Source organism: Leptodactylus fuscus, chromosome 4, assembly GCF_031893055.1.
Source record: "Leptodactylus fuscus isolate aLepFus1 chromosome 4, aLepFus1.hap2, whole genome shotgun sequence".
Taxonomy (NCBI): Eukaryota; Metazoa; Chordata; class Amphibia; order Anura; family Leptodactylidae; genus Leptodactylus; species Leptodactylus fuscus.
This window is the reverse complement of record NC_134268.1, coordinates 59,898,796-59,915,415: the sequence shown is the minus strand read 5'-3', so window position 1 is coordinate 59,915,415 and position 16,620 is coordinate 59,898,796. Positions and strand designations below refer to the sequence as shown.

Below are 16,620 nucleotides of genomic sequence, written 5' to 3'. Positions count from 1 at the left end.
AACATCCCCTCTCTTCCTGCACGTCTCACAGCGGTCCGCTCTGCCAAAGGTGGTTATTCTGGATTGTGACAGGTGGTCACATTAATGTGACTGGACTGTTTATGTTACAGATGTTAAACTCTGAATGACGTAAAAGACTTTCATAATGCAGTGAATAACTTTTTTTTACTTCTATTCTTTATTTTATGGCTTTTATAACAGGACAAAGAAAGAAAGATAAATGCCTAATATACTTTTATAAATGACACTACATAATAAGGCAATATGCAGCAAGGTCCCTATAGTTTCTATGCAGGGAAATTGGATCTCAGCCTCAGAAAAATACTAAGTAGAAATTTTTGACTGAAAACAGAATGGTTGTAAAAGCTGCAGATTCACTTTTAACTTTTTTCTTTTTAAGAACCTTAAACCCAAGCAGATCCTAATATTGTAGAAAATATAAAGCTAGAAAAAAAAATCCCTAATAATCAGGGGTAGTACGTTCTAAGTACCAATATTTGTCAGCAATTTTTCTAGTATTGAATTCATAACAAAAATGGGTCCCAGGTCTTTATTGCCCTGCTACATAAGCTTAAAAACAAGCCTTTATCTCCACGCTGACCTTTCTGGTTATTTATCAATAAAAAAGTAAAGTCTGCCATCTGTTGTTTTGTGTGTTGAGTAGGTGTTTTTTAATGATTAAAATGAATACAAAGGTATAGCACATAAATAACTTTTGTACTTAAAAATAAAATGCTAAGCAAATGTTACTTAGGGGAAATCATTGTTCTGCACATTTATCATGATGTTAATGAGTAGCCAGGCCCCAAATTTCATATTTACTACATAACAGCGGTTGACATTTGCTATAAAATGAACGTACTGAACTGAATGAATGAACTTTTGATTTCAGATTATGACATAATGGCGGAGAGAACAGGATTACCCACAACCTAAGCAGATGTTTAAAGTCACAAGGACTTTATCAAGTCCCAGCAATGAGTCCATAAGCTTCATTGGTTTTGTTGCCCTTATAGGTGTTAGGACATACTGGGAGTCATGGGGGTCTACAAATTATAGAATGGAGTCTATTAGGTTAAAGTGTATCTCCAATTATAAAATAAAATAATAGTAATTATGTTTCTTTCTGCACTTTTTAATCTGCTCCGTATTATCTTCACTTCAGACTGACTGCTTATTTGTATGGAATCCATCTCCATGTTCAGCTCTCACACAGAACTCTATGGAGAAGGGAAGGGGAAATCAATGTTAATTGATAATTGCTTCATTCTGTGCAGTGACAGAGTCTTATCTTGAAGACACAATAGTTTAAACAGAGCACTGTCACTCACAGTGTAGCAGTTAGAATTATCAGCAACAATTATATATGTGTTTTGTTTTTTTCCAGGAGCCTCCTTCTCCCCCTACCCTTCTCCATAGACTGCTACATAAAAAGTAATTCAAAAGGAACATTAAAATCCAGCAGTGAAGCAAAGTGTTAAAAAGTCCAAATTGTATTTCTTCATAGTCAATACCAAAAAGCCAGAAATGTTCTGAATAATAAATAAAGAGCACAGCATACTATGCATGCAGACAGGAAATAGGGTTTGTAGGAAAAGTTTAGAGAACTGGACACAACAAAACGTAAAGAGGATCTTTCACCATCTGGGGCACATGCAGTTTTATTCACGCTAGAAAGCCGACATGTTCTGTGCCCCGGTGAAGAGCTATCGGTGCCAATACCTGCCTGCCACTTTTCTGCTTCGTCCCTGTTTTACCACATATTCAGCTGAGTATACGGTAAAACAGGGACAAAGCAGAAGAGTGGCAGGCTGCGGTAAATCCATAGGAATGAATGGACGCAGCCTGCACGCAGGGGGTTAAGCGGACAGCCGCTTCCATTAATTCCTATGGGTGCTAAGCTTTTCCCACAATGATTGGCCAGTAGCCAAGTATTGTGGGAAATAAGCCCCGATCTCGATCCCACCCGAAAAGATCAGGATCGGAATTCCAATCACGATCGTGAAATTTTCTCGATCGTCGATCGCTCAACCCTAAAGAGGACCTTTCACCATTTGGGGCACATGCGGTTTAATACACTGCTAGAAAGCCGACAGTGCACTTTCCCATTCTGTGCCCCCGGTGAAGAGTTATTGGTGCCGGTATCGTAGCTCTTCACTGTCAGGAGGGCGTATCTGACAGTCAGTCAGGAATGCCCTCCCTCACAGCAGCGTCTATTTCGCTGTATAGCGCTATAGGCTACGGTACTGGCACCGATACTACGGTATTGGCACCGATAGCTCTTCACTGGGAGCACAGAACGGGAAAGCCAATTTTCTTTTATTTGTAAATTTTGGAAGAGGGGGCATGGTATATTTCATATTTTATACTCTAAATACTATTTTTCTCCAGGGCTTCCTTAGAACCTCATTGGGGGTAATACAAAACACAACAGTGATAAGACCTGTTTAGGGTCAACTCACAATTCAGAATTTTCTGTGTCTGAAACTCAGTTCAAGTCATCTAAAAGGTTTTGTCAGGTTTATTTGAATGGAATAGTCACATAAACGTCAGCAAAAATTCAGCTATTTGCGAATTCATGCTAAATACAGCAAATCCAATGAAATCTGAACCAACATCGATCAGTTTGCTCACCATGGCAATCCTTGATGCTCTTGTGGCAATGTTTGTCTTATGTCTCATCAGTTTCTGTGTCCTAGCCTCTAGCTGTTTTGGCATATGTGACTACTGCAGCCTGTGATTGGCTACCGCAGTCACACGCTAGCACATGTTTGAAAAGGTCTCTGAAGGTTCAATACTTTGTGTAGTACTCATGGTAAGGCTCAACATGACACCTATCACATAACAGAAAATCCCAGCCCTCGCTGGCTTGATGCACTATGTAGTGTATTTACAACTCGCTGTATACATCCAGGATTGTTAAAAAACAAGATATTCACAACTTGCAAATGGATGACCCCATGACTACTGAAGACCCTTTGGTCACCTCACCTTTACACCCCTTTGTGAACAAGGGACCTTCCTCTTTTAACTGAAACATTTACATTACAATATAGGCAAGATACAGTCTTTATGGTGTGAATACTATATAGCGATCATTAAATGGCCTTTCAAAAGAGAAGAAGAATGGCCAAACCTGCCAATTTTAAAGATATCAGCTGACTATCCTCTGTGGATTGTCATGCCCCAACCCCTGTCCCCCAGAAGCATTGCTGGCTTTCAACATGCCTGATCCTTTATTCCTACAGGAGATAAGTTGCTGCCAGATATGCTGGCAGTGTCTCACTCTCCCCATTCAAATCACATGCACATGTAGCCAAGTTGAGAATGTACATGTATGGTAGAGTCATGAAAAATAGCTGTTCCCCAAATGAGCTATTGAAAGTGTATGATCACTTACTATCAGTATAGTACAGGCAGGCAGTACTGTGGTTAGGGGCTGGCCATAGCTCTAATAGAAAGGGGTCTAGCATCATTTCATGTATGTACCTGCCTTTGGACCCCTATCTATTAGAGGCTGACTTGTACTAGCGTACATCTTTGCCAGAGTGATGCATGGCCAGAAGTGGTACAAGTAGCAAGCAGCTTTAAAGAGGACCTTTCACCACCTGGGGCACATGCGGTATAATACACCACTAGGGGGGTGTTCCTCACTGCTCAGCGTCATCGTCAGGCAATAAGCAATATCCCTCTCACAGTACAGAGCTATACACGCTATAGCCGACAGCGATGATGCTGAGCGGTGAGGAACGCCCCCCCCCCCAGTACTCGTCTGTGGACCAGAACGGTCAGGAGAGGAAGTACAACGCAGTAGATGCTACTGTGAAGAAGGGCGTTCCTGATTGACTGTTAGAAACGCCCTTCTGACAGTGAAGAGCTATGGTTCCGGCACCGATAGCTCTTCCCCAGGGGCACAGAATGGGAAAGCTAATAGTGCACTGAATCAGTGCACTGACGGCTCTCTAGTGGTGTATTACACTGCATGTGCCCCAGGTGATGAAAAGTCCTCTTTAAGGCTCCCAGAGCCTCTAGCAGAGCATTATACTGAGTGGAGCCATTTGAGGGGCTTTTACACTGTGTTGGGCCACAGTGAAGCATTACACTGTGTATGAGGCCAGTGGGGAGCATTTTACTATGTGGGGAGCATAATACTGTGTGGGGGTCACTGGGTAGTATTATACTGTATTTTGAGCCCCTGGGGAGCATTATACTCTGTGTGGGACCACTATGGAGCAATATGCTGTGTACCTGAAAGGCAGCAGAAGGGAATTAAATGCAGAATATTATCAGAACATTGTTTCTTAAAGAAAATATTCCAGTAATAACAATGTATTAGGTAATTACTCAAAATTTGTTCATTAATATTCAGTTATTGTATGTGTAGAAAATGTTTAATTAATCCTAGAAGGTATAATGGAAGCAACTAGCAATAATAAGCAGCCATTGCTCGTTTAATTTTCTGACCTATACAGTGTCCATGTGACAGGGAAATAATTAGTTAATTAATTCATAAGCATTTAATAAAACATGATACTTCTCTTGGTGAATTGGGAAATTCAAAAACAAATTGATTATCATCATGATAAACTAATGTGATTTTAATTTAATTTGATGTAATTTATTGATAGCTGCTCCGATGGACATTATCATAAACTATTATCTAACCATTTAGTACTTTTCCTACTAATGTAATAAGTAATGCAGTTGTGTCATGTGAGGGACCCTCAGCTCATTGTGTTAGTCAAGCCTACTATATTTTATTGCAGCTTAATTTGTAAGATCTTTCAATAATATCTGAAGTATAAAAAAATACTTTTCAACATGCTATAATGTAAAATAAAGTCTTCCCATGAAAAACTTTTATGCCCAATTCGTAGTGGCATAGATAGGAATCTGATTGTCGTAGGTCCCACCATTGGGTCACTCAACAATCTTGAAATCAAGAGTCCCTGAGTCTCTACTATGAATGGAGTAGTAGTGTCCTTGTGTGACCAGGGCTCCATTCACTTCTATGGGACTGATAGAGTCCTGTGCTTACTGTCTTACAGAAGTGAAAGTAGTGGCCATGCATGTGCATTACCTATCAATTAACAAGGGGGACTCTGAGACACCCATTCTTGTGATCATTGGCATTTCAGCGTAGGAACCTAAGAGATCTTATACCTTAACTCAGTCCTTATCTTATGTATAGAGAATAAGTGTTGTTCTATGGAAAATCCCAACCCTTTATATTCAAAGCTGGGAGAAACTGTCTCTGTCCACTGTATAGCAGCCATGCTGTACTACTACAGTTTTGTTACCTTAAATGAAAGTGGAGCTGCAGTACTTCGGCAAGGCCTTTATACAGTAGATGGAGCCTTCTGTTCCAAGCTTCGTCCCCTGTATGGGTGCTAGCATCGGAGGTGATCGTTGCTTCATCCAGTTGTCAGACCCCCACCAATCTAATACTGATGATGACCTATGCTGAGGCTAGGTAAACCACGTTAAAGAGGACCTTTAACCACTTCCACCAAATCCAGCTCTTTGCATCCTTTAATAGTTGCTGCTCCAGTGATTCCAGGGCAGTTCGAATTTTTTTTATCTGGCTCCCACTGTTCTCATGTGCAGTGACTGCTGTTTGGTTTGGAGTCTGATATGCTATTTAGGCTCTTTATTGTCAGTGTCAGGCAAAAGCAGGCAAAGGCTGTGAGTCTGAGCTTTGACACTGTCAACCCCTGATTGCATCTCTGAATCCTGGCCCTTGCCTGCTCCTGTCTAACACTGCCCTCCTCACAATAAAGTGTCTAGTTAGCATATCATGCACCAAAACCAACTGCACTCATTGCTCAAGAATGGTGGGGACTAGTGGCAACACGGTGGCTCTTTGGTTAGCACTGTAGCCTTGCAGTGCTGGGGTCCTGGGCTCGAATCCCGCCGGGAACAATATCTGCAAGGAGTTTGTACTGTATATTCTCCCCGTGTTTGCGTGGATTTCCTCCCATTCTACAAAGACATACTCATACAAAAAAGAATGGTGGGGACTAGAGAAACAAATCCAACTGCACTGGAATCAGTAGAGCAGTGTCTATTACAACTAAGAACTGGGGTTAGTATAGGTGGTGAAAATTCTTCTTTAAAAGTAAATAAATATCAAGTAATCTTTGTAATATACATTCTTCTTGATTAAATTACATTTACTGTATTTAAAAATAATAATAAAACTATATAGACACAGATATAATTTTTTTAATGAATTTTACAAATAATCACCTCTATATACTTAAATAGCTAAAATAAAATCCATTACAACATGCAATAATTAATTCTAATTGGAAATGTAATTTTATAGGGTTTTTTTTTTTTTTGCATTTTTAACTCCTTATCTTCCAAAAGCTAGAATTTTTATTTTTGTTTACAGAGCCATATAGAAGCTTGTTTTTTGCAGAATAAATTGTATTTTCTAATAATACGTTTTAATATTATGTAAAAAGAAAACCCACTGGGTTTGATTTTATAGCACTGTGCCACAAAAATTACACATTACCTTTAATTTATTGGTCAGCATGATCACAGTAATACCAAAGTTACATATTCTAATTATTTTTTGATATCTTTACTTTTTTTTTTAAAGTCTATAAATAACCATATGCTGAACCAGGAACTTTTTATATTTCTGTGTTTGAAGCTGTGTAGGATGTTTTTATGTGGGAAAAGTTGTAGTTTTTATTGATACCAATTTGGAAATATATAATGTTATCAACACTTTTTATTCCATTTTTTGACAGCAGTGAAGTTACAAGAAAAAAACAGTTTGGGGATTTTATTTCCCCCTCCCTCTTTGTGTTTGCTGAATAGGATAAGTATTTCTATATTTTTATTGTATGGGTATATTCAGATGTGTTGCATCTGTCCAGGGCATCTGAGAGGTTAAATGCTATGGGCCAACCAAAACTGTAATCTCTAGCCCTGCCGGCAGCACCATAGCAGTGGATGGATCACCGGTATTGGAAGCACATTGGTACTCCATTCAGAAGGAGGGGGCATGGAATATTTTTAGTCCTACTTTCTCCTCAACTCAGGGGTACCCAGTGGTCAGACCTCCAGTGGACAGATACCTATTCAGTATCCTCTACTTCCATCTACTCACCATGTTTTGGCTATGATACTAGTGTCTCTTTAAATGGTAGAGAGCTATTGAGCCACCTCACTCCAAGGCTCTATAGCTACACCCCTGAATATGGTTATTACAGCCCTAGTAGCCTGGTTAGATGACTGCCTGACTTTGGAGTGCTTGAAGTTGGGTGCTAGAGTAATTGTTTTACCTCTCTGTAACCATGAGGATGCCATACTACCTATTGACCTCAGTTTCAAGTGGTTTACATTTCTGGGATTGAACTCATCAACCATATATTAGTGATATAGTTCCCATTTGTGGGAGCGTGTTGTCAAAGTGGGTGTAGAGTTACATGGGCAACAGGGTTAAAGACCCATTACTATATTCATGTTGTTTTCTAGCATTTTCTATAGTTAGCATGAACCTCATGGGGGGTTTTGCCTTCCCCTGGATCAACACTGTAGGGGATTGTAGGGTTATAGGTTGGACTTGATGGACTAATGTCTTCATCCAACCTCATCTACTATGTAACCTAAAAAAATAATATTTCTGACAATTTACATAAGTGTTGCAGATATGATTTTCTCTTAACTACCGCTACAAAACGTTATCTTAATATTAATGCACTATTTAAATGTCTCCTCTAAATATTTTCTGACTTTCAGTAGCTCTGGGGATGGTGACATTTTGTAGGTGTTGTGTTAATATGCCTGATGGTGAGTCAAAAAGGGACAAAGAGACAGAGAGGGAGGAATTGCTTAAATTCCATTAATATGCAGATGGAAGTTTACAGCGATTTCAGCAAAGACCAGAACATAGTGGTAAAATGGATAACAGTTAATGGCATCTGGCACTTTTAACATTTTTTTAAGCCTTGAAATTGTTGGAGAACTGACAGTTTGAACTAAACTAACAGCTCTATTTATTTATCAAGGATTTTGCAGAGATTTTGAGCCATGTCCAAATCCATTCTTTTTTTGTTTTTGTTTGTTAGAGGGCATCTGGACAGGCTATTTCGCAGAGACATATAGACAATATTTTCTGTAAATTGCCACCCAAATTAAGCAACTGTTGTGCGTATGAACTGGTGCAACGAACAAAAGACCACGTATAAAACCTCGTTGTCTAGAATTTACCCGAAAACAGAAAAGGACAAAAATATTTATAAATTTCATCCAATGTAGTTTCATTAATCTGCAGTAGAATTAGCAACCAGCGCTGCACTCTCACTGTGTAGATGCCCATATTATAAATGTTTTGCTTGAATGCTGGCTATTACCCAAGAAACATAATATGTTATAAAATTCTATACACATCGAGAAAATTTTACACATGGAAATCTGAATAGGACTATTGAATTAAAGGGGTTGAGCCATGATTGAAAGTTAAAACCTATCAAAAGGATATGTAATAAATGTCTGATTGTGGTGCATTGGTTAAGTATGAGCGCTGAGACCCCATTCAGAATGTGTGGTGCTGATGGAGTGCTATACTCGGCTATCTAAACCTCTGCTCAAGTTAAACAGGAAGACATGGCTATCCATCAGGCACTTATCACCAATTCTTCAAATAATTCATAAGTTGTTGTGCTAAGAGTTGTAGTTTCATAAAAACTGCAAAGCCATAGGTTGGAGACTTCTGGCGTTACAATATCATCAATGTATGAGCATTGGTTTTCAATTACTGGCACCTCCACTGATCAGCTCATTGAAAAGGGAGTGGTGCTTTGCATGCAGATACAGCTCCAAACAGTATGTATGTAGGGGCTACACATGGTTACTTAGGCTATAGTACCACTGATGCACTCTATATAATGCCTGTGACCACTGTGGTGTGGCTCTTGATCAGCTGACCAGAGCAGTACAGATCAGTACTGTGATCCCCACTAATGTGACAGTGACTAATGTGAACTCTGTCACCCCGACTGTTTAGTTTATATGTGTTAAATACATTCAGAGTATTGTTAAACTAATGTGTCTACCTCCACTAAAATAGCTTCTAAGCTACTTATAGGTTGTGTTAGAGACTAGAGATGAGCGAGTACTGTTCAGATCAGCCGATCCGAACAGCACGCTCCATAGAAATGAATGGATGCACCTGGTACTTCCGCTTTGACGGCGGCCGGCCGCTTAACCCCTTGCGTGCCGGCTACGTCCATTCATTTCTATGCGAGCGTGCTGTTCGGATCGGCTGATCCAAACAGTACTCGCTCATCTCTATTAGAGACCATTAGTGTTCTGATAAATATAACTTTTTTATGTAAAGTGTAATCTTACTACGCATACAGATTAAGACTAATGCCCCAATAGCAAAATATATCTAAAAAACATGTTGCATTTATCAGCAGAATTTTTATTGAGTTTTTGCTGTGTTTTTCTCCATGTTCTTCCTTCCGCTATTAAATACGTAGAGAAAATTTACACACAGCTTTTATGTGTCAAAGACTTTGTTGGTACTGTAAACCACAGTGTTTTTTTCCACTGCATTTCCATAATATTGGGCCTTTGCGTAAAAGTTTATTTTGCATGTCTTTGACACAAGATGGTCAGCCTAGCCTGCCACTAACCAGTCTCACAACAGCGTATAAGGGGTTCAGACATGACTTTGGTGGTGCTAGACACCTCTTATCATTGCAATCTAATGTGTACTACAAATGCGATTATAATAATGGTAGTATAGATTCCTGTTCTATTATAAAGTATTACTTGTAGATACACCTAAGGCCGGAATGAGAAGCCAAGTATGTATGAAACAATCTGGCTGTGCTGACCATTGCATGAGACAATATCATCACCCGGTTATGGAATATTATGTTGTACTCACTATGTTCTGCACAGATCTCTTGGCACAGTTACATCACAATACTGAGGAGGAGGGTTTCCTGGACTACACATTGCTGGCACTGAATATAGGACAGTTGCTACATGAAGGTTATTTACTCAGTAAAGGGTTATTTTTATTCACTTATAACAAGGTTACTTTGAAATGAGTTGATATGTGAGTCACTTTCTGTATATCATGAGATAAACATGTAGATACTGTACCTCCGTGTCCTCTCCGTTTTTACCATGGACCTTGCTGTAGTTGATGGGGGCATCCCAGCCCTCCTTTTCACAAAGGGCTTTATAAAAGGCAGCGTTGACCAAGAGGCTACTAGTTTTAAAAGGAGAAGACGACGGCGTGGATAGAATGGGATTGGAAGAGCCTAATGTACCGGCCGCGTCGTGCAGTCGATTCTTCTTCATACTCAAGTCCAAAGTTCCATTTTCATCAACTTTAATCTCTGCAGCCTGGGGAAATTGTAAAGATATATTATAAATGGATGAACAGTTTGCGGCTTTGATAGTGTGGCCATGTGGTGCTTTTAAGGGATAAAAGTAAATGCAAGCTTTTATTTAAATAATATCTGATTTAGAAAGCAGCTTTTGATTTACATCACATCAGTTAATGTGTAATTCTTTGCCAGAGTTCTGGGTAACCTCATAATGCTCACCATGTTTTGCAGCTTATTGTAACTAGAATTTGAATAAGACGCTTCCAGAATTTAACCACAATTTAGGCAGAAATATTCATCACTAAATCGCAGGCAATTTCAATGACGAAAAAAAAGCTGCTTGATCTTTCTGATAAAATAGAGAGAAATACTGGCCTGGTTTCGAAAAAATGTGAAACTATTTGTTATTCGAGCAGCGGAACATACTATTACTTTTAACATATCTTAGTGGTAATGTTGTTTTTGGAGGAATATTTACCGCATGAATAACTATGGTAATTGTAGATGTGCTGAATTTATATTATTTTAGAAATTCGTTTGGCTTAGCTATTTTTTGCAGCAATTAAAAATATTATATTTTAGTTTGTAAACAGAGAAAAACGATGGAATCAAAAAAACAGACGGCTGAGCAAGAGTTTTTTGTTGTATATCCTATTTCAGTGATGGCGGACTTTTTAGAGACCGAGTGCGCAAACTGCAACCCAAAACCCACTAAATTATGGTAAAGTGCCAACCTTAATACTCTACGGATTATAAATTGCGGACAATTATTGCCCCGCAAAATACGGTTGTGTGAATGGGGCTTTACAGAGCTTTCAATGATACAAAACACGTTTGTACTGCATTTGGCATAATTTTGAACAATTAATTTTCAGTATTTACATCGCACAGGATCTGTTTTATAGTGACCGTGTAATATTCTTACATCCTGTACTAATATCACATGTCTGATATAAAACAGGTACTGTGTGATATAAATAGTGAGGGGACCCCAGACAGTACAATTTGTGACACAGTGGCCTCCACACAGTACAATTTGCTCCACAGTGATCCCCACTCAGTACAATCTGATGCAAAGTGATCCCCACACAATATAATCTGCTGCCACCTCTAGCACGCGTGCCTTAGGTTCGCCATCACGGTCCTATTCTACGGAGATGTCATAATTGTTAATAGTCAGGGTATCCCTTTATGTGTAAAGTTATAATAATGATATATGATATAATAATATCATCATAGCTTAAGAGAAATTCTGATAATGTCAAAATATCAATGAACTCAGATGTCTGACAATAACCCTACTCACTTATATATGTTTTAAGGTTTTTTAATATTAGTTAGTAAAGTTAATGTTACAAATGATTTAGTTAGCAAATAAGCCCCATGAGTAATACAGAGGTACAGCTATACTGTATGATATATTAAAATACAATATATTCTTAACTAAAGATTTAATGCTTCATTTTTACACCTGTGCTGTACCAGAATATATGCTAATGGTATAAAACAAAAAAAATTTAAAACATAAAATGGGACAAGTGCTGTTTTTTTTTCTAACTCCACAACATTCTGTTTTTTTTTTTTTCTAGTTTTCCATTACATTGTAGAGAATTTTAAACGGTTCTATTATAAAGGACAATTTTTTCCACAATTTTCCTATAAATGGAAAACTAAAAATGCTATGGCGTTTGGAAGCTAGAAATGAAAGAAAGAAAAATGGAGGCGGCAGAAAAGCGTTAATAGAACACAATGCAATAACGCAATAATAGAAAATACGGAACGATTAGAATAATAGTAACATACTGGGTTATTGCTATAATAAATAAAACATTTTAACATGTTTCTATTAAAGTACTTTAACTTTATCTTACTGCCCATAGTTTAATCTGATGTGATAGTTCTAAGTCCTGAATTTGACAGCGCAGCTTATCCTAGATAATAACTTAGTAACAACATCTTGTGCCATCTGTATAATATCAAATGCATTTCACATTAGTACTAATAACTCTTAGTTACAGAAATGCAAGGTATTAACTATATCTGTACCAAATACCCACAAGTTACACATCTATAGATTAAGCTGTAATACATGACATTAAAACGGAGGCTTGTGATGATATCCAACTTGTACAACATGGTGAATACTGAATCAAATCAAATATTCACAAGAAATAAATAATGAACTTGCAGAGAACCTCTAGGATAGTGTGAAGCCTGTATACAGTAGAGTCTGGGCAGAAGGTATTGACAACTGTCTTTATTTTTTGTATCAGTTGTCCAACCCATATGCCATTCATTTCATTGTGAGAAAAAAAGAGAAAAAAAAAATCATATGCTTTTCCTTTCATGTCTTTTGCATTGAGGCCAATGAAATATGTCACGGACGGCTAAGGCATCAGATATTAAATCCCTTTAGCTCACAAACAACAGACTCAAATGTCCAAAAAAAAGGGGGAGATGGTATATAGTTTATGTGTAGTATTAACTTGGTGTAAATTCTATGGTCACATGACTGTTATACAGAAAAATATGATCCACTGGCAGAAATCTAAAATAGAACCTTGGATTTCTGGATTGGATTTGCAGTTTGGAATGCTGTAGATCCAAAGACACTTATTGACACAGATTGATACAGAATTAATATTTATGGCGGAAAATTCAGTGCATGTAAAGTCATGGGAAAAACAAAATGCATCCTACGTGATGAAAAAATCTGTTTCAATTCTTCTGTGTGTACACAGCCTATGTCCATCCCCTGAATCAATAGCTTATACAACCACCTTTAATTGCAAATCTTAATTATTTTCTGCATTGTTATCAGTCATTTTGGAGGAATTTTGGCTCTTTCTTCTTTATAACTTTGCTTTGGATCATTAATGTTTGTGGGTACTTGTTTATGTGCAGGTCTCTTAAGGTCCAGTCACAGTTGGGTTGAGGTCTAGGCATTGCCTGGATAATAACAACACCTTGATTTTTTTTCTCTTTTACATCATTCAGTTGTCGACTGGCCAGTGTGCTTGGGATCATTGTCCTGTAGAATGCCCTAGTTTTGGTCAAGCTATAGCTGTTATGACCTGATATTTGACACTAGTATACTTTAATATACAGAGAAGTTCATGGTCTACTCAATGACTGGAAGGTGCTAAACAAGTCCAGGTGATCACCTCTCTACCATGCTTGATAATTGGGATAAAGTGTTTGTTTTGATATGCTGTGTTTTTGCTCGGAATTCAGAGCACTATCAGATTTCCCATTATGTGCCAATGGGCTGGAGATATTGGTACCATTAGTTTCGGCACTGATCTTTGCCCACCAGAAGAGCGTCCCTGATAGTCTATCTGGAATGTGAGGAACCCATCCCTTATAGTACTCATCCATAGCCTTTCTAGCGGTATATAAAACCGCATGTGCAGGAGAACATGAAAGGTCCTCTTTAAGCTTAAGCTGCTTACCATATTCATTTTGAAAAGAAGAGGCTCTCTCCTGGCAACCAGTACAAACAGTCCATACGTATTCAGTCTTTTTCTAACTGTACTGTCATGAACATGAACATTTACCATGCTAACTGAAGCCTGTAGAGTCTCAGATGGGGCTCTTGGAGCATTGCTGACCTTTAGGTGAATTTTCTGGGACATCCACTCCTCAGAAGATTGTCATCTGTCTTGAGTGTTTTCCACTTGTGAATAATCTTTCTCACTATAGAATTATGGGCTTCAAATTGTTTATACATGGGCCTTTAACCCTTCCCAGACTAACAGGCTCAAACAATTGCTTCACTAAGATCATTGCTGATGGCCTAAATGCTCCCGACCAACAAACTGCAAAACCCTCTGCTTTTATAGAGTTGGCCACACTTGCTGATCAAATAATCAAGGGCAGCTAATATGGCTGCATGGATTACACAAATTCTGTTGTGTGATCATGTACTAATAGTTGAAATGGGGGGATGATGTGCTTCAGGATTGTGACAGCTACACAGTGTCCTCTTTTTACAATAAAAAGGGATATAATATGGAACATAAACTAACCTCACATGTTTTTACACTCCTTTGTACTATGTACTATTACACTTAGCCTCTGTTCACACCAATGTTATGTTCACATCTGCGCCAGGTATCTGACCATCTGTCTAAAAAAAAATAACAGATTCTTAAAAAACGGACTCAAAAAGTTACCATAATCCCTCTCCATTCTATATCCCTCCCTGCCTTCATTCTTCATTCAGATCATGTACAAAGAAGAATGAAGAAGGAAAAAGGGATTGCAAGACATTGGTCACCTGTTTGTGTCCGCCTTCCATAGACCTCAATGTTAATAAAAACAGAGACATTGCTGTCCGTCGTGTATCCTTATTGTTTGGATGGAGCAAGAATGCTGCAAGTCTATCCAAAAGAATAGATACACGGTGGGAATGCTCCAGACGCAAACCTGTGCATGGTTTTAAAATCACACTTAAATGTTTTTTTTAATGATCCATTCTGGTGTGGAGACACCAACGCAAATGTGAACCCAACCTAACACTGTGTTCTGTTCTACTAAACTCCCAATGTTTTTGATGCAAGAATATATATATTGTACGGCTCTTCTTACTGTCAATTCATTGAAAATCTGAAGTATTACATTATAAACCAATGAAATATATCAGAATTTGTTGGGATATTCTTACCTGTATTAGCTCACTTAATGGGATTCTATCATTAGAAGTCTACTACGTGTACTAAGTACATGTCAGAATAGACTTATGGAAGGCTATTCTTCTCTTACCTTTATTATTCTGATCTGAGCCGCCGATCCAGAGAAATTTCTTCTTTCTTCCATATTGAATGAGTTTTCAGACAGCACAGGGGCGCATTCCCTTTTGCTCAAAAACTCTACAGCGATGCCTCTGTCTTCTTCTGCCAGCCAGCACTTTGCGACTGCATCGTCATCCAAAAGCGCCGACTGCACATGATTGTCGGCCATTTTCCTGTGGCCGAACAGGCGCTCGTTTAAGTGGCCACAGGAAAATGGCCAACAGTGGACATACGCAGTCAGCGCTTTTGGATGAAGATGTGGTTGGTGACGCGGCGAAGAGGTAGGCAGCAGAAGAAACAGAGGTGTCGCTGGAGAGTTTTGGGACAACACAGGGGACACCCACTGTGCTATTTGAGCAAAGGAGAACACCCCCTGTGCTGTCTGAAAACACATTTACATATGGAAGAAAGAAGAAATTTCTCAGGAACGGCGGTGTGGATCAGAAAAAGAAAGGTAAGAGAAGAATAGGCTTTCTTAAGGCTATTCCAACGTGTACTTAGCTAAAAAAGGGATTCTAATGATAGAATCCCTTTAATAATGGAAGCCATAATCCTAATGTGAATATAGCTGTAGTTATTATTATTATAATTATTATTATTATTTGTATTTTAATCATTATACATATAATATTTTAGGTTCTAGGATACAACATAAGGGGCACAATATGCATAGTAGATACTTGACTTGACTTGAATGATCTTGGTGCATTCAACTGCTAAAAAACTAATATTGGCCAAGGCATCTTCTACAATGTTACTGATCTTTATGTTCATTATATTATTATAAATTGCAGTTTTAGCTTTCAGACATGATGGCGCAATAATTATTCTTTTTTTTCTGATTCCCTTTGAAGGATGGCCTATTAAAACAACTATGTTGTGGTGCTAAACACATTGTATTTAATTATCACAAAATGTAACTTTTAGTAAATAATTGCATTGTTGAAAACAGAAAAGGCTACAATAACAATAAAATTCACCTAAAACTCCAGACCTCCACAACAGATGGCTTGGATAAAAAGCCATGCAACTGGGCGAAAATCCTTTTATGTTACAAAAACTCTCCCACTGCAAACATACTCTTAAGGCAGCAAATGAGCAATATTCCTTTACTCCAAATAACAGATCTGCTTAACTCGGGGAGCACACTGAGTACTTAACAACTGAAAATAAGTACTAAATGTCGTCCTGCTGTGCTCCGTCCATATTGAGCGGATTTACTATTGTTGATATTATGGATTTGTTGTGCAATCAACATTTTGTGTCAGATTTTTGCCTGTTGGCCTAATTTTGACAAATGCATTCAATGCTGTAATTTTTCTACTTTCTTCTTTTTATGTTCTGATTTAACTTTTTTGACATTTTATCTATGTTATTGTATACTTGAGGATTTCTTTCTTGATATGAAAGGAATGCTATTTTTTTTTTACCTATTACTTGTATTTTTACATTTAGTATTG

The 16,620-nt window shown here is 38.1% G+C and overlaps 1 protein-coding gene across 8 annotated transcripts in view; it reads right to left on the bottom strand.

The window, feature by feature from the left end:
- The window catches only part of ST18 (ST18 C2H2C-type zinc finger transcription factor), a 188,767-nt gene that overhangs the window by 49,392 nt on the left and 122,755 nt on the right, over nucleotides 1-16,620 (bottom strand). For all 8 annotated transcript variants that reach the window (XR_012715443.1, XM_075270504.1, XM_075270506.1 and 5 more), the window contains one exon: nucleotides 10,138-10,383. Coding sequence is in view for 7 of the 8 variants with exons in the window: in XM_075270504.1 (XP_075126605.1) it covers nucleotides 10,138-10,383 (246 nt within the window). In the remaining variant the exon portion in view is untranslated. The remainder of the gene's footprint in view (nucleotides 1-10,137; nucleotides 10,384-16,620) is intronic.